The following is a 20,587-nucleotide window of genomic DNA, read 5'->3' on the forward strand; positions in this document are numbered from 1 at the left end:
TAGCCATAAGTGTTAAAATGACACCTGTTACATAAAGCAGGTGGTCGATGTTTTTTTTTTTTCTTTTGTATGTTGGGCTATCTAAAGTTGAGAACAAACGTACTAAAATGTGCAGAGCATGTAAGAGAAGTGAATAATTATTTAAATTATATCGTAAGTAAATAAAGGAGAACTCCTTATTTATAATAAGCTGAATGTCAGAAAGGGTCTCTACTGCCACCTTCTGGAAGTACTGTCTTACTGCAACATTGCCATTACTGTCAACATTCAAGAATCCATGTTTCCAACATCAGAGTCTATTCACAAAATATCCAATTCATTAGTTTTATATGTTTATACAAACATTATATTTTAATTGTTTCATGAGAAGTTCAAAGCTGCTAACTGCAGCTGAAATCAATGCTACGAAACTTTGGAGAGTGAAACAAAATTGTTCACTTTTTTGCCGTTAGTTAAACAATGATCTGGACCTGTAAAGCTCAGGAGGGTTGCAGATATGTGTAATTATTGTCTGTAAGTTCACCACTATAAGTGATTTATTTCACACTGTCTACACATTGTTTCACATTTTATTTAATACAACGTTCTAAAAAAAAAGGGTTAGGGTTATAGTAAGGTGCTTTAGCAGAAGACATACTGAAACAAGTTATGTGCACTTTTCATTGATTTAGAGAGCTAAACGGCCGGACAGAAATACATTTAAATTCAACATGAAATAGGATTTACAAATGACACATTTAGACATCTATTATTCAAATTAATACCACAATAATGCAAAATGTGTTAACTTTTAGAAAGACAATAAATAACTAGTTTCACAACATAACCATTAACAATATTTGTAACCCTGTCCACTGGTTCGCTTAATCAGACCTATTTTTGATAATTACCAATCCACGATGAGAAACACAGGAGCTGCTGCAAATGAAAAACATATGACAAGAAAGACTACTAATATCATTACTAATAAAAACAGACAGACATGATCCAAAAGTAGCTCTTATTTGATCAGCTGTACTTGTTGTGAGAACTGAAATCTTTAAACCTACTCCCCTAGCAGAGTCTGTTACACAATGGAGACAGGGGTTAAGATGAGTTAATTAACCACCCAGCTAATACTGTGGCATGATACTGCCTACATTTTTTACAATTCAGATTAACCTTTACATAAGGGAGATTGGTGTTGTACAAGAAGAGATCAGGTACCCAGCAGGGCTATCCACCCCTGAATAAACCCCAGGATGGAGTTCGTTCAACAAACAGCCATGCTGCTCTGAGTGTCGTCCACCTTCCATGTTTCCATCCTCATACCCTGCCTTGTGTTGACAGACAGTCGTCTCACTAACAGGAAGAGGTGTTATCTGTAAGAAGCTTCTCTGCAGGGCAGAGGTCGTGGTCGGGGTTGTGGTGGTAACTTGGGCATCCGATACAAGGCTTTCGTTCTTTAGCTCCTCCCACAAGCTACCTGAGAAAATAAAGACAGGTGGTTTTATTTGAGTATTGTTTAATAGCAAACAATTGTGTTTGACGTAACCACAGGAACTAACTTCTCAGGCATTTTCTTAAGAAGGAGGCAACATGTTGGCTCACAAACACACAGTTATAACTCAACCCTGACATGTACATGGAGCAGAGCCATTACCCTTAAGGGTACTCTTCAAAAAAAAGGTTTGAATCACACAGTTGTTTTTACCCAAGAAGAAATGTTGGCTTCAATCACAGAGGAGGCCAACATTTGAACTTCTTGTTTTTTTTTTTTTATCTTTCATACTGTCTACTCACATACCTTGCAGCTGAAGATCAGTCAGACTCGGGTCCAGCATGTCAATGTCATAACTGGCATCTCCCTCCAACAGAAAGTCCTGAATGCTCCTACGACCAGTGCTGTAATCAGCTTGCGGGGCTGCGTTGTAAACAGGCGGCATCTTTTGGGCCACGGTTGAGTTCAGGCTTCCAGGGGCTATCGGCTGTCCACAGGGTGAGTACAGGTCAAATGAGTTGCTGAGATGAGCGGTTCCAGAGGGAAGGTAGCAGGCCTGCTGGGTTTGAATATTTGCATACTGGGAATGCAGAATGGGTAGGCAGGGTGGTTGAAGCTGGGCTGGGTTGCAGGATAAGGAGGTGATGCTGTAGGTAGGGGTCCCTCTGGATAACAAAGCTGAGTTGGTGTAAGGTGGCAATGACCTGAATTTTTCAGGTCTCTCTCCCAGTAAGCGGTCAAGGTCTTCTGTAGGAAATATTTTGAGTGCCAAAGTTTGAATCAAACGAGATTTACTTAAGATAACCAAACAGCTTTGAGAAGAAACTGATTAAAAGGTTAAATAATCTGCAAAATATATCTGTTCTTTTTTAATCTATTACTGCAAAGAATTCAAGGTAAAATCAACTGTCTAATAACTAAAAACTTAATTTGCTTAAAGTTCTGTCTTTGGTAATTTCTGTAAGTTTTTGGGACCAACCTGGCTTTGCCATGCTCCTGCGAACAGTGACAGGGTCCTTGCGGCGCCACTTGTGCAGCTCTTCCTGCATTTTCTCCACCTTGGCTGGATTGAGAGCCCACAGACAGCCTTTACGGGACGAGTTCCCATTTTTGTTTTCTACCTTCACAAAGCACTTGTTCAGGGAGAGGTTGTGACGTACAGAGTTCTTCCATCCATCTGGAGCTGTCTGGAAACAGGGAGGGTTGTTTGGATGCAGAAAAGATGTGGGGGTGAAAGGGTGTCAAAAAAATGCTCAGGGAAGAATCAGGTGCATTTGCCACAACGATTACGTGGGGTCATCAAAAACTACAAAATGGACATTTAGCTAGGGGATGATAATCCAGTAGTTAAAACATACACCACAACGCATTGACCATTGTATGATGAGGTACTTTAAAGAACTACATTCCAGGATTCACAGCGGCAGTTTTTTGGGTGAGAAAAAGAGACAGGAGCCCTTACACTGTGCGCTGACTACAGGTGGTTTAACAAAGAGAAGACAGGCATCCCATACTACATATTCAAGAGATCTTTGATGGTCTTGATGGAAACGCTTGGTTCAACAGGCTGGACCAAGGAATAGCTTATCACCAACCTAGTGTCAGTAAGGATTCAAAAAAGCTCATTTCATAACCCCAAGGGCGCTGTATGAATCAACACAATCCCACAAATGCGGCCTCAGCCTTTCAAAGCAGTATGGAAGAGAGCCTAGAAGGTCTCAGGGGCAAAATATGCATTCCATACTTTGTTGATGTCTTAGTCTACCCATCAGTACAATATTCAAGCAGAACGTTGAGGATGTGAGATCAGTCCTCAAACGACAACATGTCTGGGGAATGAAACTGAGAGGAGACAAATGTGACCTTTTCAAGAAGGAGCCAATAGCTAACGGATGGACAATAAGGAAATTGCTGGAGTACAGACACTCAAAACAAACCCTCGGTCAAATATTAAAGACCTGTGTAAACTTCTGGGTTACAGAGTTATGTCCAAGCAAAATGCCTGTATGGCCTACTTTCAAAAGATACAGACTCAAGTCCTCAGTCAAAGTGTAACTTCCGGTCAGCAAAGGCAGGACAGGTCCCCCACATCAGGAAATAGTGTGGACTGAAACTCACCAAAACCCTTTTACCTAACTTGTTCATGTTTTTAGTAACCCACCTGTAATAGTGTATGTGAGGATCCATTATATTCTTCATAACAATGCTTCAGAAAATGGGACCGGTACACCCAGATCACACATCATTTCTACAGTTTACATTTTAAGGCATGGCTTAGAAATACCTAGTGCTGAATATTTCACCTTTGTCCTGCAACTCCTGAGTTTTATCTACTCCAGATGCAGTGTTAGCATTTTAGCTATTTTGGTTGACTGTTTTTCAGCAAACTTCCCCAAAAAATTTACTCACACAGATTCAGCTCCTTTCTTTTCTTGATTAAGAAATAAACTTCATCCTGAGTCAATCTACTGATTTTAAAGAGTAAGTACGTACGCTGAACAAAAATAGCAAATCAACACTTTTGTTCTTGCTCCAATTTTCACGATTTAAAATCAAAGTTTTAAGACTTTTTTTTATGAAAACAAGTACGCCGTTTTCTCTCAAATTTCTTTACACAATTGTTTACATATGTTAGTGAGCTCTTCTCCTTTGCCAAGATAATCCATCCACCTAACAGTTGTGGCATATCAAGATGATAATTAAACATGATTATTGCACCGGTGTGCCTTAGGCTGGTCTTAATGAAAGGCCACTCTTAAATGTGCAGTTATATCTTAAAAAGAGACATTTATTAGGCACTGATCTCAGATGTGTAGGGGGGTTCAAAAAACATGTCAGTATCACCATTTGCCTCATGCAGTGCAACACATCTTCTTCGCATAGAGTTGATCATGTTGTTGATTGTGGTCTTTGGTTTGGTGGTCCACTCCTCTTCAATGGCTGTGCCAAGTTGTTGGATATTGGCAGGAACTCGAACACAACGTCTTGTTCGTCAATTCAGAGCATCCCAAAAGTGCTGAATGGGTTACATGTCCGGTGGGTATGCAGGCTATGCAAGAACTGGGATGTTTTTAGCTTCCAGGAGTTGTGTACATGGGGCCGTGCATTATCATGCTGCAATCATGATGGTGGATGAATGGCACAACAAGAGGCCTCAGGATCAAGTCAAAGCATCTCTGTGCATTCAAAATGCCATCAATAAAATGCACCTGTGTTCGTTGTCAGTAGAATATGCATGCCCAGTTGGTGACAAGAACTTGGCAGCTTTATCTCAACTGGGATGTGTCCTCGTATTGGGGGTTGATTAATCCACAACCAAGACCATGAAGGCTGCTGTGAGGGGTTCGATGTAAAAGCTAAGAGGTTCTCCACTTCCACAATTAGGGTGTATTTGGCAGCTATCTGTACAAATGTTTTTAAAAATCAATGAAGACTTTGTTGAGATATTTTAGTCAAGCTAGAAGTTGTGAGCGAAACAACTGATAGACTAATGTAACAATCCCTTGAGCCTTGTAGCTAGTGTTGCTAAAAAAGGAACCCTAAGGTTTAACAGAAGAACCCCTGATTCATTTCTGTTTTATCTTTACACAATAAAATATGAATGCCCTATTTGTCTTAATCTGTGTGGTGAATGCCCTGTTCTCTGTTCCCTTATCTTTTTTAATTTAGAGTAAAGACAAGGGTACTCAAAGCTCTCACCCAATGCCTGACTGTGTCTCAAGGTGAACTCTCTTTTAAAATGAAATACAGATACCAGGATCCCTGCCCTACCTGGAGGGAATAATAAAATGTGTATTAATTTTCTACCATCTGCAACGTATATCTGACATCTGCATGCCTTAGCAAGTGTCCATTGAACTGAAATGAACTAGGAGATACTTGAACGCATTAAGAATGTATTCAGTTGTATCTTAAAAAATCTGAGCCTTTGCTTTAAGGACTATGTCTTTCCTTGGTGTATTACTAATCATCTGCCTCATTTATTTTCTGGCCCTGCAGCCTGAGTTTAATGTGACAGGCAGCTGTTTGGAAAGCGGCCATCTATAGAGCGCCTTCTTGAATATGAATGGCAACAGGTCTTTGAGCTCTTTCCATAGGTGGGTCTGAACTTATTTAATACATAGATACCTGGAATCCTTTAAAAAATGAAGACTATTTGTATCAATCCAAACACAGGTTCAACTCTGCAGCTGGCTGATTTATCCAAAATAAAAACAAAGGGTATAACATTTTTCTTGAAGTATCTTCTCAACAATACTCTACTTCTCTATCCCAGCTATATCCTTCCAAACCATTTGTGTACACACACACACACACACACACACACACACACACACACACAAACTCAATTAAATGCATTCCCTTATTTTACTCTGCATGCCAGCCTCATGTTCAAAGAGGTTTTACCCAGTTGGTCTTGTGTCACCCAGCTGTAGGTTAATTGCTTTCCATGTGCATCATCACACAAGAGGGATTTCATGCGAGTAATTAGTGTCAAATACAACACTGCTGTGGTTTGGATAATCTTGTGCTTACAAACCTGAAGGAGAAGTTTTAAGATAATGATGAAGACTAATTCAAAGGTGAAGCCAATTGTCTGCTGCGTAGTTACAAATGACAGTCAGTGCAAAAAAACAAATAGATGAAACTTTGCCCCAGGCTACAATAATGTACATAAATACACTTCTGGGCAAACATTTATTTTGGTCTTTTTATGTAATGATAGGATGGAATTATTATGGGCCTGTGACAGCAAGAGATAGCTGAATGTTTTGTCTTCCTTTCTTCTTCCTTTAATCTTTTAAGCATTGGATTGGTTAATTGATTGTGGGGTATAAAGAAACTTTCAAATATGTCAATAAAAAGCTTCTTGGAAATTCTGACAATTCTAATTCTCATCTAAACCAACAGGGCACTGGATAGCCTAGAGGTTATATCATAAACCCCAGAGGCTGTACAGGTAGTTCCTGAAGGGGACAGCTCTGGTTCGACTCTGATCCATGGCACGTTGTCACTTCATTCCTTGCTCTCTCACCTAGAAGTCATACTCCGTTCACAGTCCTCTCCAATAAAGGCATTTAAAGCCGCAAATACAACCATTATAAAAAACACGCAGTACCTAAGCTGGCTGGAGAACTTGTGTAAAAACAGTGTATTAAAAAATGCTTAAGCAGGTAATTAAATGGAAAATAACTTTCAGTTCTATTATCATTCTGGAAACACCATAGAAACAGCAAAGACTGTATTTAAGAAGTAGACTAACCTTTTGTATCAGAAGGGAAGATAATGCAGAAGTGCCGTAATTTGGTGAAGAGAATTGGCCTACTTCTCATTTGATGTATTACCTCACAGAACAATTTCTCAGTGAGTTTGATCTCATTCCTAGTTCCAATTCTTTTTTTTTATCACAACATGGAGTTCATTTGGTAAAGTATGGTTCCATTTAGAGTTAAACCATTACTAAATCAAGTTTGACTTTACAGCGAGGCCACGTGATTGAGAAGTCCTTACCACAGCGAACTGTCAACCAGGATTGAAATATAGCAACATGTAACCAATCTGCTGTTACTTTTTGCTCCAAAACACCAAGATGGCAATAGCCAGACAACCAAGTTTCAAAATGTGAATTGACAAACCAATGGATTACATTCATGTGGATTCTTCAGTTGCTTTTGTATATACAATCTCACTAAGATTAGTTGGGAGCTTGGAGACTCTGGAGCTGAATAATTGTATAGGTTGTTTGATTTGCACAAGAAAGAAACCATTTTGCTTTCGCCCCTGCTGAACCAGACTTTTTAAAATGAGTTGTGTTAACTTTAGTATACAATGAGCATTAATTGATACCTTAAAGTAGGGGAAGTGTTCAGTCATGAAGCTGTAGATCTCACTGACTGGCAGGCTTCCTGTTTTACTGTTCCTCAGAGACATGAAGATCAAGATGCTGGAGTCATGAAGGGAAAAAAATAACATTGTTTTTCAATAATCACTGGAATGAGCTAGTTTTCTTATATTTTGAAGAAAACAATCACAGCAGGTCATAGTCACATAAACAACACATTGTTGCCTTTATTATAAATATGAATTAAAGATTGACAAAAGTATGAATGTTGTTACCTGTATGAATAAATGGGCTTGGGGAAGAGGGACTGTGTGGGGCTCTCCTGGTGAGACTGACTTGAGAAACTTTGGAGAGAATACTTTGAACTGTTGGATTGATCATTATTCGTGAGAAGTCGGGAAGAAACCTGTGGAGGACAAAAAACAAACAGTTAACAGGTGTGGTTCAAAGATAATTTTTATGGTTGTCCTTTTATTTGATTTGCTGAATCACATTTATTGATCCATAAACTGTTATTATAAAGCTTTCCCTGATCCTAGTGTCTATCCAATTGTGTTTTGATAATGAAAATAATTTTGTCTTATCTCTGTCAAAACCATAAGTCAGTAAACAGACAGACCTGTTGTAGAGGGCTCGATGAGCTGTAATTTGGAAAGCTCTGAGACAGGAAACAGGAAGGATCTTCTGTGTAAGAACTCTGCAAATAAAAGGGAAAGGGAGATTATTTATTGGAGCTATGTAGACCGTGTTAATCCAGTTCAAATGTTTGAAAAAGTGAGTAAAACATTGACCAGGAATTTATTTTGTTCCATCCTTAATGGATGGAGTTTTTGGCCATTTGGAGGCAGCAGAAACAAGTTGTAAACACCACACTGACAAAAACAGTTGGCTGTTGACGCATTAAGCAGTATGGTAGCACAGAAACCTTTGATCCCATCACCGCCTGACTATGCTTTAGCCTCTGGGAGGGTGCCGCCATCTTTTTGGGCTTTTTTTTGTAGCCTGCAATATTTCAAGACTTCCTTTACTATATGTTCTTCAAGGATAAGGCTGACAAGAAGCTTTAGGATTACATTTTAGTTCCGAGATAACTTCTACAACAGGGTTGTTAGCTGAATTCGTATGCAGATGGATATTTATTTATAGATGTGAGTAAAGATGTGTTGTTGTTTTTCTTCTTTCTAAATATTCAGTCTACATGTGAAAACCAGAAGGCTTTTGATAAACTCTTTAGATTCTGTATTTGTATGCTGTATTTGTAGTAGAGCTAGCTAATAAAACTACAAAAATAGATTTTGTTTTTGCCATTTGGAGGCAGCAGAGAAAAATAGTGAACACAATATTAACATATAATCTTCTTTTAAGTCGATATGGTGGACAAACAGAATGTTATTTACACTTCCAGCAGTTAGGGAGGTCCTTTTACTCATTTGGAGACCAATGTTTTTCTTTTAGATCTGTTTTTTAACTCTACAAACTTTTGAGATTAAATCTGACTCTATAGCTACTTTATGTTTCACTTAGATCACTATAGTTTCCTTAAACTAAAGTAATAGGTGAGGGTAAAATGAGTTTACCATTACTCTAGAAACCTGAACGCCCCCGTTGTACTGGTCCCAAGATGTTCCTGCTTCGTCTTTTGAGCTGTGTGAACAAGTGTCGGGGCGGTACTCGTCCTGCACACAGCTGAAGGAAGAGGAGCACTGTCTGAGACCATCTGAAGTCATCCCTGCTCCGTCGCTGAATTGTCGTTGGTATGGGTGGTAATGGTCTGAGCCGATAGGGCCTCGTCTCAGTGTTGATCCTGACCCAGACATGGTGGTCTCACCTGTGCTGTGCCTCCGGTCAGCAGCTCCAGGTCTTAAGCTGAAGGTGTTGCTCTCCTGCTGGGAAAGTCAGACGTCCTTGCCCTCTTTAGTCGATGTTGTGATGATCATCACAGTGAGTACAAAAGTTAAGGACAATCTACACTAACTGTTGACAAACCAATCAGGGCTGGGCTTAATGTGTAAATCCTGTCTCAAATCCCATTTCTGGACCAGGAAGCTGCCAAGATGCTTACTGTGAATCCCCTGAGGCCATTAAAACCTCCTGTCTGATAGTAAATAAACTGTTCCAGCCAGTGCTGTTCATAAACATTGTAAAATTATAGAACCATAATATCTGGGGTAGGAGAAAACATATGATGACATGATACTTACAATATGTCAAAAGAGTAGTGAGACATTAAGGGGAAGTTAGATTGTTGCTGTATTTCTAAAAGACACTACAGTCAAGAGCCAGTGAGCTTAACTGAGTAGACGGACCGAAAGGCAGGGAGCACACTTGGACGATTTTTAATTCTCAGCTCTTAATGAGAAAGCAAATAAGCATGTTGACAATGTGTCTAATTCTTTATTTGAGGGTTACTTGTTGAAATTCTTTGTGGAGGATTTGCTCAAATGTAAATACTGCTTATTGACAGGATAAAATGTGTGACCCTGGAAAAGCCATGTAAAGCAAATACTATTTGTCATTCTTATTTGATTCACAAGCACCCTGTTCAGGCAAAACAAAAAGTCTGTAAATGATGAAGTAGAAAATTAAGCATTTGTAACTCAAAGCAGACTGAGAGCTGTTTTTTATTTCCAGTGACACACAGAAAAGGCTATTTTGGGTTTAAAAGAAATGGCCTGGGGCACTTCAGTACCTGTGATTCTGCCATCTTTTGGCAGGAGGTCCCACAGGGTTCACAGGTGTGCAGGTTGACCTGAGGGTTTAATCTTATAGACTTGCTGCTGCTGCTGCTGCTGCCGCTGCTGGAGAATAGTGAGTTTGACTTTCTGCTCCAAAATCTGCTCCTGTGAGGAGACAAAAACAAACATAGTTTGAGTTGTTGTATGTTTTGCCAAGTTTGTAGCAAACTCTGTAGATGTATCTTATAACGACCTGGCCCACCAGAGGTCTGCATTATTTCAAGTGTAGGATTTGTTTCCATTATTTAGAGGGGGAAGCTGCAAGTTAAATGTTACTGTAGCCTACATAAAGCTCATAAGGGAATAGTCCGACTTCAGGGATTCACTTCTTAGCTTTTCTAATGGTATTTATCTTTTCTGTTCATCAGCTCGCTATGGTGGTGGCGGTGTTCTGTCAAGATGTGCTGCTTTTGTCGAAAAATACTACAGTAGCGCAAACTCATAGCAGAGGCAATCCGTATCCCCTATCAAATAATGTTCCCAGTACATAATAACTTTATATTCACCCACAGCGCACGCATTGTCAGACCAGCGTGAGCACATTTTGTTAAAAATATCAGGGGAAGTGTATCTCAATAGCCAAATATCACCAATTTATGCTTGCAGATCAGATTGACATTATATAACACTACTACTCGCTGCATTTGCACTGTCAATAACAGGGAAGGTTTTTTTTTTACTCTTGTAAAAACCTTTATTTTTGTGCCTTCATTGGAAAGACAGGACAGTGGATAGAGTTGGAAATTAGGATGGATAGAGTGGGGAATGATATGCAGAAAAAGAGCCAAAGGTCAGATCTGAACCTGTGCCGCCCTCTTGGACTGGATCCTCCGTACATGAAGCACCCAAACTAACCACTCAGCCACCGGCGCCCCTATAACTTTTATTTAAGATTTCAGAGGACGCGTATCTAGATGGATGAAGAACCCCTATCAAGTAATGCTTGCTTGGAAGAACATCTAGGTAGGTGGCACTACGCGTTAGTACACTTTAGGCAGATTTTATTTTGTTACCATTGAACAAAGCTTGGCTGTTAGTTCCAGCTGCATATTTATGAATGTAGTACCATTCTTCTTAGCAAACCCTTGGCAGCAAAGCATTCTACAAGTAGAGAAAGTTTAATTATTATTATTATTATAATAATAATAATAATAGTAATAATAATGATAATAATAAATTAGATTTATACAGCGCTTTTCTAAATACTCAAAGACGCTTTGACAGGAAACAACAAAAAACAAAGCAAAAACTAAGAGAACAATACAACATAGAAGTAGTGTCGAGGGAAGAGGATGAGAGTCAGTGGTTGTAGGCAGTGATGAAAAGATGAGTTTTTAGGGATTTCTTGTAGGAAGTGAGTGTGGAGGAGTCTCTGATGATTTTAGGGAGAGAGTTCCAGAGGGTGGGAGCGGCAATGGAGAAGGCCCTGTCCCCCCCTAGGACCGAAGATTGGTCCTGCAGCGGGGGGACAGGAGGTTTGCATCCGCAGACCTGAGAGTGCGGGTGGGAGTGTGCCGGTGGAGTAGCTCAGACAGGTAGGGGGGAGCCAGGTTGTGGAGGGCTTTGTAGGTGAGGATAAGGAGTTTGAACTGGATACGCTGGGGGGATGGGGAGCCAGTGGAGGTCATGAAGAACGGGGGTGATGTGATCTCGGGTGCGGGAGTGTGTGAGAAGTCGAGCAGCTGAGTTCTGAATGTATTGAAGTTTCTTGAGTGTTTTTTGGATGGTGAACCATAGAGGAGACTGTTGCAGTAGTCTGGAGGTGATGAATGAGTTGGTGAGGGTCTCAGCAGCTGAGAATGAGAGTGATGGGCAGAGGTGGGCGATGTTTCTTCGGTGGAAAAAGGCTGTTTAATTTAATGCTTTAAAATTTTGCATAAACAAGACAGAAATAATTAAAATATCAAATGTTTTTTTTCTGATTACACTTTTGATTTATGTTGCTGTTGGCACCAGGCAGGAAGATGATCTTTTGTGTTTTTTGACAAAGCAAACTTTTTGTCACTGATCCCCTGAGATCATGTCAACTGGGTCATTATTCTACTGTAAACCCAGATGATAAATTATACTGTCCTTTGACAGCACGAGTGCAGGCGTGGGAACAGTTGAGATCAATTTCAACAGTTGGTTTTTAAAAACACCAAAGTTTGACATTGAAGGATGTAAATGGCGCAGGGGTCTATCCGGCTGAGTGTAAAGTGTTATCTGATCCCTGCAGAGATGACAGACACGTGGCCTTGGTTCCAGTAAAAGTAACCTCAACCCTTGACATAAACCAAGCTCATTAAAACTGCCAACAAACCATGGCTGTTAGGTCACGTAAAGCCTAATAATGCTGAAGCAGAGAAAGTGGAACTGGCCATGCCTGTCGTGTGTGTGTGTGTGTGTGTGTGTGTGTGTTTGAGAGGGAAGTAGCAATCAAAGCTTTTTCTGTTCAGATCAAATGAGGCTTAAGTGTCACGTTGAAAGTTGAGAGATTGTCTTTTTTACTACTGTAGCAACAAATCCTCTCCTCAGCTCGACAGACACAACTTCACGAGCCAGAACAGATTCACTTACAGTCAAAGAAGTGGAAACTTAAGCAGTGATGTGCGTGTGTATGTGTAGTAGTAGTACAGTGAACAAATGTTCTTGCCTGAATTACTCACTGAGAAGGATGCACATGTTTTACATGGACAGATGTATTTGTGCCTCTGTAGTGAACATACTCTCACAGCGACCATTCTTTTTCTTTTTACGGTTTATTGTTGTACTGCTGTATTTCAGTTTTAAGCTGTACAAAATAAAACATCTGACAAATAATAAATACTACTCCCCAATTGTTCATTGACTGAAAAGATAACAGATAATTTAAATCATATTTGATAACACAGTGGCTACCACTAAACAGCCAATGATTATTAGCATTCAGCCACTTTTAGCTAATATATCTTTTGCCCAGTATGTGGCTTAATGCTAACATCATGTTTGATTGTATACAATAGAATAGAAAAGGAGTAGATCCCTGGCTAACGATAATATTAGCTAGGAAGAAGTATATATATTATATATATATTTTAAGATTTCAAGTACATAAAAATGGGATTTGTGGATGTGTGGATCTTTGGGACTGATGTCGAGTGAACTGAAAGACGCTTGAAGAATTTCTCAGGAGGTAAAAATCTCTGCTAAATAAAGTGGTGCATGTATTAACCATAAAATGCACTAAAGAGCAAAATCACCTGAAATCACCTGAAAGAAACACAACCTCGCGCAACTCCCAATGAAATAATAGTAAAACACAAAACAACGACCTGGCATGGTAATTTTGTCAAGTGGGAAGTTAAAGCAGATACAAATAGGCACAGGTGACAACACTCAAACTAAACACTAAAAATGATCCAAGGGTTCTTATTTTTCAGATAATCTATAAGAGAGGCACAAACTAGGCCCAGATCTTTGAAAATAGCAGTTAAATTGGGTAAAAAAAGGATTGAAGGATTATTAACATCAGAGGTTCAAATGAGCTTTGTACTGTGTATGCCATTAGTTTGTATCGGTTGCCATAGATATTGTGGAGATTATTTGTGTAAATGAACGGTGCAGCTGCTTAAGTATAAACAATGATGCCCTTGTTCGTGAGTAGACAGGTAATAAGACGTGCCCACTTCACATTCCTTGGCTACCATGAGATGTCACTGACAATAAAATCTTCAGAGCGCCTCTCTCTCTCTCTCTCTCTCTGTACCCTCAGCCAAAAATGGTTATGATTTATAATCTTCCAAGTCAGTAATAGTCAGTAGTAAGTAAAGTGTATTTATACAGAAGTTGTCAGGAGCAGAGATCATAAGTGCTTGGTATCATGTGAACAAGTTTGAATCATTGATTTAACAATATTTCAATGTCTGAATTTGATTTTTTTTTTTACTTTGAATTGATTATTTTGTTTTTTACATTTTTTGTTTTGTTTTTCATTTTAGTTAATTGTGTAAAATCTGATGCTTATTTTACATAATAAGGACTCAGAATTGCATGGGCTCCTAAATTAAATTGTAGATAAGTCTGTGTGAAGACTTATAACATATTTGCTATAGGTAATGTCGTGGTTGATAATGTTCTGTAATTGTCTGTGGGATCTTGGCTGGACTTCAAATATCTACATTTTCCTCTTTTTGCAATATTTAATAGAAATTCTATTGACCCTGATAATGTATTCTTGCAATGATGCATAGTTATTTATTTCTGTGTATAACATTTATCTAGGTTGAGAACTAGCAGTATCAACCTAATCGGTAAGGTGTCACTGAACAGAATAGGCAGCAACAGGCATAACCAAAGTCTGCTGATCACCCAAAGGAACACATGAACAGGTTTTACTTGCCATAACAATTTCTCCTTAATTTAAACATGCCATTTAAACCATGCCATTAAGAGATATCTTCTAGTTGTGCTTTCACTGATGGAAAACAAAAACTATTTATTGTTTTTGCCAAAAATGCATTTAAAAAATAATTATAATAATTATGCTGGTCTGACATTACAGGATTTCTCTCTCTAAGAAAAAGTGCTCGGTGCCAGATCAGGTAATTATAGACTCATGGCACATTGTTGGGACCACACCAAGTTACCAACGTCTTACAGGTTTGCAGGTGACCTGGCTGCTGTTGCTTAGACTGATCTAAGCATTAGTCAGAAGTGGATTGAATTACCGTAGATCAATAGACATGTTTAAAATGCCTGGCTGTGTTTTCCAATACATGTTAGGCTTTGATGACGGGAAAGTTACATAAAAAAGGAATGTTCTACCCTTCTGAGATTTCTTAATAGCAAGAATAAATAAGGGCAGGCAAACCATGGGAAAATCTTTATGCCAGCATGTGACTAATGTTTTGAAACTATCCTTTAAACTGTCTCATGGACCGCAATATGTCCTTCCCCTTACATCTCTGATGGGTCCTTTGTATGTCGGTTGTTTTCCAGTTTGATTGTGTTTTTTAAATGACCAAAAGTTAAATTCCAACTCGCCTGATAGTGACCTTTTGAAGCATAATGTACAGTTTTTAGTTTCAGTGTTGGAATGTCTACATACATTTTTTCAGGAAACTTGAGGTGATTTACTCTATGACTGTAAGTCTCCTCCACAACATGACAGAGAAACAGGAATTTAAAGTAATGGATCAAAAGGTTAACTGAGTAGAGATTAGCATTTGAATGAGGGAAAATTATGTGAAATGTAGTACAAGACTTTATTGTCGTGCTACTTTCATTCAATTTATCTGCTTCATCTTCTAATGGTGGTTTTGAAACTTAATAGAAACAATCTGGATACATTTTTATTATTCCAATGATAGTCTTAATTTGGCATTTCTCAATATTTGCTCAGTTTAATATAAATGTTAATTATGTATTTACTCTGATTACATAACTCTTTCTATGTTTTCTCAATTTTAATGGTAAATTGGGAGGTTATTGACTTTTGATATCAAATTTAAACTGTTTGTCTTTGACTTCATGTTGGCTAAATCATCAATAATTATCTGCACATGGGGCACCGGTGGCTGAGTGGTTAGTTTTGCGCATACAATGTTCAGAATGTTCAGAAGCTGGCAGCTCGAGTCTGAATTCAACCTGTGGCATCTTTACCTCATGTTATTCCCTACTCTCTCGCCTCAATTTCCAACTCTATCCACTATCCGATATCTCCCATAAAGACACAAAAATCCCCAAAACAAAGGGAAAAAACTCTGTACATTATGAAGAAAGTAATTGTGTTTGTTATCACAGTAAGGAGGTTAAGGTCCTTTTTAAAACGCTATCCAGATGCTTCAGTTTGTTGAGGCTCCCATGACCTCACACTCTCTTTCAAATGTCTGGTGTGCCAGCATTATTCCCTCCCCTGGCACAGTATCAGCACCTTAATTTGAAAACAGTGTGGTGAGTTTCCATGTAATAGAGCAGTTAATATTACTGGCAAGGCTAGGAAGAAAGCCAACAAGTGAATGTCAGAGGTGAGAGCCAACATGTTGTAAACACTATAGAGTAGCAATGTTTTACATACAGTACATCGCTGACCTTATCTTTATGGTTTGGATGATTTAACGAAAGCTAAATGTTTGGCAGACAGGATTAAGAGTTGAAGGTTAAACACCTTTATATACTAAATAAAGTATCAAGAGTCGTTGTGTATGAGTAAGTCTCTTGCTGCATATTGTGAACTCTCTTTAGACACGTCCTAACAGTGACATTCAGCTCTGCATTATTGACATTTAAATCTGAGTAAAAGGAAGACCGCATTTATTTTGAGTTTTATTCAAGAATTTAAGAAAAGATGCTATGTTGAAACATGACTTCATCATCTGAGCTGCTGTACCCTTACCAACAAAATGCGCAGCCTGAGATCCTCAGGCAGCAGACGCCTCGCCGTTCCCTTAGAAACAGACGGAGAACGATTTGGTCACCGCTCAGGGTTGCTACATCAGTTTCTTCATTTAAATCACTTTTGAAGACTTATTATTCACAAATGCTTTCTTTTCATTTGAATTTTTTAACATAGTGTTTTTTTTATTTATTGTTAAGATGTTCTTTTTTTAATTCTGTTTCTGTTATATTTCCATATACTTGTGTATTTAATAGTTGGGACCGTATTGTTATTTTATCCAACTTCATTAATTTTATTATTATAACACTGCACTTATATTTGTACAAGTATACACTCATTCAAGAGACCCTAATCTAACAATTGTCAGTGACTGGAAAATGGGGAATAAACATTGATTATGTTTCTGAAATGATTTGTAGCTGCAGTCCTGCTTTATATCATTTGCTACCTTTACTGTAAACTATGGATAATCCATCCAGCCATCCATTATCAAAACCCAGTGCTGTAGTGGTGCCTAAAAAAGTGGGTAAACTCTTAATTTTTCCCCAAAATGTTTTTTTTAATTGTCCGTCCAGCAGAGGATAAACAGCCTCTGTTATAAACGATGACATGTACTACTCCTTAAGCTAAGTGTAGCAGCCAAGTGTAGCTTAAGTGTAGTAGCCATTTAGAGACGGAGTAGGGAGAGTAATCCCTTCACCATAAGGGGAAAAATGCAGCATACTACCTAATATTGTCAATCAATCAATGGTGTAAATCAGAGGAGATTTAGAAGTGGGTATACCCTGTGGAGACTGAGAAATAAGTGGGTTAACTCCGTATACCTGCGTATATCCTACACTACACCACTGTCCGCTTATACCGCTTATCCCGTTGTAGGGTCGCTGGGGGAGGCTAGAACTGATCCCAGCTGTCATTGGGCAAGAGGTGATGTACAAACTGAACTGGTCGGCAGTCAATATTAGGGCCAACATACAAAGAGAGACAAGCAGCCAAACTCAACTATACTACTAAATGTACTTTTTAATTACATGATTGGATTATTATTTATTGAATAATATTCTTAATATACATGTCAATATGTTAAGGTATCACCCCTCTTAAAGTATATTAGTGCAACATAAGTATACACTACTGTGCTCAGTTGTATCATGGGAAATCTAAACTTAATGGTTTTTTTTTAATCTGATAAAAACAATCATGTATTGTAGTTGTTTTAATTGAAAACAAGAAACTAAAAATGATCACCTGAAGAAGACCTCTGGTCGAAACGTTGTGATCATTAAAAACTTTTTTGCGACATTTGAGCAAGTCTGCGGGCCTATCTTCTTCCTCAGTTTTGTTGTTTTTGCACTGCCTTGCACCTAGGTGATGTGCGTATAACTACCTCTTTTTTTCTAAACAAGAAACTACCCACAAAAGCAACTTAAAAAAGGTAACACTTACCTTGCTTTTTCCGTGGTTAAATTAATTTTGTGGCTATCTTACTGAACTAGAAATATCTATAAAGTCAAGCTGACATAGCTATAAGCTTCACATGCAGCTATAAGTTAAGATACACACACATGTTTATGAAGTAAGGAGGATTCCTTCATGTGTATAGTAATTAGCAGACAGGAACAAGTTCAAGCTAATTGTCTAGATAATTTACACACAGAGTTCAACCAGCGTTGTTGACATGTGAAGACAGCCACTCCACGTTCAAAAAGGTTAACCTACATTCATTGCCTGCAGCAGTGCCAACAGTTTCAGCTGTCTTTTGTTTACAATGGAAAGGTAAAACAAGTGGAACTTACCTAGCCTTTGCCAACAATAACTACCACCTCTCCTCTTTGTGGACTTGTAACTTCAGTTGGATAATCTCACTCCCCCCTGTAACCTCTGTCAACATCTGTGTCCATTCTCCTCCGGAATCTGTGCACCTCGCACCTCCTTCAACCTGACAGTGCAGCACTTCAATTAGATTGGCTGTCTAAATGTGTATGGAAATGGTTGATGGGCTGGTTTCAGATTTTGGCAGCTCAGAATATCATCCTCATTCTGTGTGTGTGTGTGTGTGTGTGTGTGTGTGTGTGTGTGTGTGTGTGTGTGTGTGTGTGCGTGTGTGTGCGAGTGTGTGTGTGTGTGTGTGTGTGTGTGTGTGTGTGTGCGTGTGTGTGTCTGGCACAGGTCCAGTGTAGACCAGAAATAAGATAACAGAAAGAAAAACCTGCTGCAACAGGTTCCAAAAGATCTACTGGTTCAGTCATTGGCAGCTGGCAGCGCACTCGTTCTCCCTCTATCAGTCTTTCTTTGCCTGACTGAATGGTTACTTGTGTGAATGGGACATCAGATACAGTGCAGATCACAGCCAGTGGCAGTGAGCGGGCGCCATGCCCTGGTTTCTGTACTCGCCTGTGGCAAAGGCTGTCTTAAATGTTATCTATTTCCACTTAACAACATGCGCACAAGTAAACACATGCAGGACACTTTATGCATTCAGAGCGTGCAAAGGGACTTTCAAAGTTACACATCACAAAAGCACCAGCTACTGCTGTAACAAAAGCAGTCAATCAGGAAATTTCACTTTCCAATACAGCCAGTAGAAGTTAATGTCAGAATGAATGAACATACCCATAAACCAGGCCGTTGTGGTCTGCAGGATGTAAAGTCAAATTGATCTCATGCAGCTCCTACATTCGTTTTCAGATGCTCCATGGACCAATGCTTCTCTTGGCATGAAGCTTTAACTCTTTATTCCAAATTCTACTTGAGCTCCAATCTGACATTTTTACAGTAACAGTATGAGTCTCTGTAAAAAAGGGAGTGAGAGAAATAAAGAAAAAGAAAGAGAGGGAGAGGGAGTAGTAGGTATGTCGATACAGGTAGATTCCTATCCTATCCTCTCAATGAACCAGGAAAACAGTAATACCCCTACCTCGTAGCTATAGCTTGTACAAACCCTGTCCTCAGTGAGAGGGTGAGGCAGAATGACAGAGACAGAGGATTAATTACAAATTGAATAAACTCTTGTGTTACAGTGCAAGGGCCTCTGCACAACAATCTAGCTGAAGGCTCTTTCTGCCAAAGATGAAGTTCTTGAGGTGGGTGTAATGTGGGAACAGATTCCAAGGGGAACTACTGTACAGTGAAAGTGTCATTGTGTTGTGGGAAGAAAGTCCTCTGCTCATGAAAACTGTATTGACAACCAAGCTGTTTCTTTCTTTGAATTCACTGTACACAAGAGTTAGGCCTATTTCCATTGTAATTAAAGAATGACACATCACACAAAGAAATATATTTTGGCACGTTGACAGGTAACTGTCATTAAAAGATTTAATCATGCTGATGGCTTACGCGTATCTGTGCGTGCACTTTAGATTCAGCTATTTTTTAAAATGCACCCTGTATTCCAAGTGGTATTTAGACATGCTTGTCTTGTTTTACCTATCTGGATCTTCTTAAGTACTTTACATGGAACATTTTCTTCTCTTTAAACTAAAATAATGTCACAGAGGCCCTCTCTATCAACTTTAGTTGTAAAAAGAAAAATGCCTCAGACAAGCAGATTGACTATTTTCTATGCAGATGTTGATTACATGTATAGCATTGGTTAACTGTACTTGTAAAATTGTGTTCCTATCTCTATAAATTGACTGCTTTTATTGCACTGAATGTACACAGGCATGAGCAAGTTTCCTTCTGTTTGAGAAAACTATTACTGAAAAAAAGCCTCCATAATTTAAATATATATATATATATATATATATATATATATATATATATAACAAAAAAGTCAGAACTGGCTAAGTTTGCAGTTTAAGGTGTCCTGTCAACAGTTTTACAGACATAACTTTTATGATTCTGAGAAAATGTTCTTTGAGCTACAAGTACATTTTTCTGCTACAATACCACGAGAGATATAATGATAGATAATGATCCACATATGTCGTTTCTTACATTAAAGCCCCAATTTTGTCGACTACCAATTAATTTTGACTAAATCTTACCGAAACACACTTGCTGCTCCAATTAAAAGACATGCGACTGTATTGATTTCAAATGCAGATATTCCAGCACCTGCCTACAAACGTAACCATTCACAGAGATTGTTTTTCTACATGTACACTAAATTCTAGAAAATAATCTCACATTAATTCCAAATTTATATGTAACAGGAATCTGCTGTAAAC

At 38.7% G+C, this 20,587-nt stretch overlaps 1 protein-coding gene across 4 annotated transcripts; it reads right to left on the reverse strand.

Moving 5' to 3' along the window:
• Window positions 1-553: 553 nt before the first annotated feature.
• On the reverse strand, window positions 554-20,161 carry foxn1 (forkhead box N1). 4 transcript variants are annotated; one of them, XM_065960225.1, is made up of 9 exons: window positions 18,212-20,161; window positions 10,012-10,162; window positions 8,900-9,205; window positions 7,942-8,019; window positions 7,598-7,728; window positions 7,328-7,424; window positions 2,460-2,667; window positions 1,783-2,227; window positions 554-1,461 (listed from the first exon to the last, which is right to left on the reverse strand). In XM_065960225.1, the coding sequence occupies exons 2-9, from the start codon at window positions 10,024-10,026 to the stop codon at window positions 1,164-1,166; spliced, it is 1,578 nt and encodes a 525-aa protein (XP_065816297.1). In that variant the 5' UTR covers window positions 10,027-10,162; window positions 18,212-20,161; the 3' UTR covers window positions 554-1,163. The 4 variants fall into 4 exon arrangements, with proteins under 4 accessions (XP_065816297.1, XP_065816298.1, XP_065816296.1 ...); XM_065960226.1 differs by having other exon boundaries at window positions 1,783-2,224; window positions 8,900-9,208; XM_065960224.1 differs by having other exon boundaries at window positions 554-1,465; window positions 1,787-2,227; window positions 8,900-9,208.
• Between the last annotated feature and the right edge of the window lie 426 nt (window positions 20,162-20,587).

Source organism: Labrus bergylta, chromosome 11, assembly GCF_963930695.1.
Source record: "Labrus bergylta chromosome 11, fLabBer1.1, whole genome shotgun sequence".
NCBI lineage: Eukaryota > Metazoa > Chordata > Actinopteri > Labriformes > Labridae > Labrus > Labrus bergylta.

Coding starts and splice junctions, on each gene's coding strand:
- foxn1 (XM_065960224.1), bottom strand. Junction 8,020..8,899: donor TTCAGGTTTCTAGAGTAATG/GTAAACTCATTT, acceptor TTTTATTTGCAG/AGTTCTTACACAGAAGATCC. Junction 1,466..1,786: donor GACTGATCTTCAGCTGCAAG/GTATGTGAGTAG, acceptor TTATTTTCTCAG/GTAGCTTGTGGGAGGAGCTA.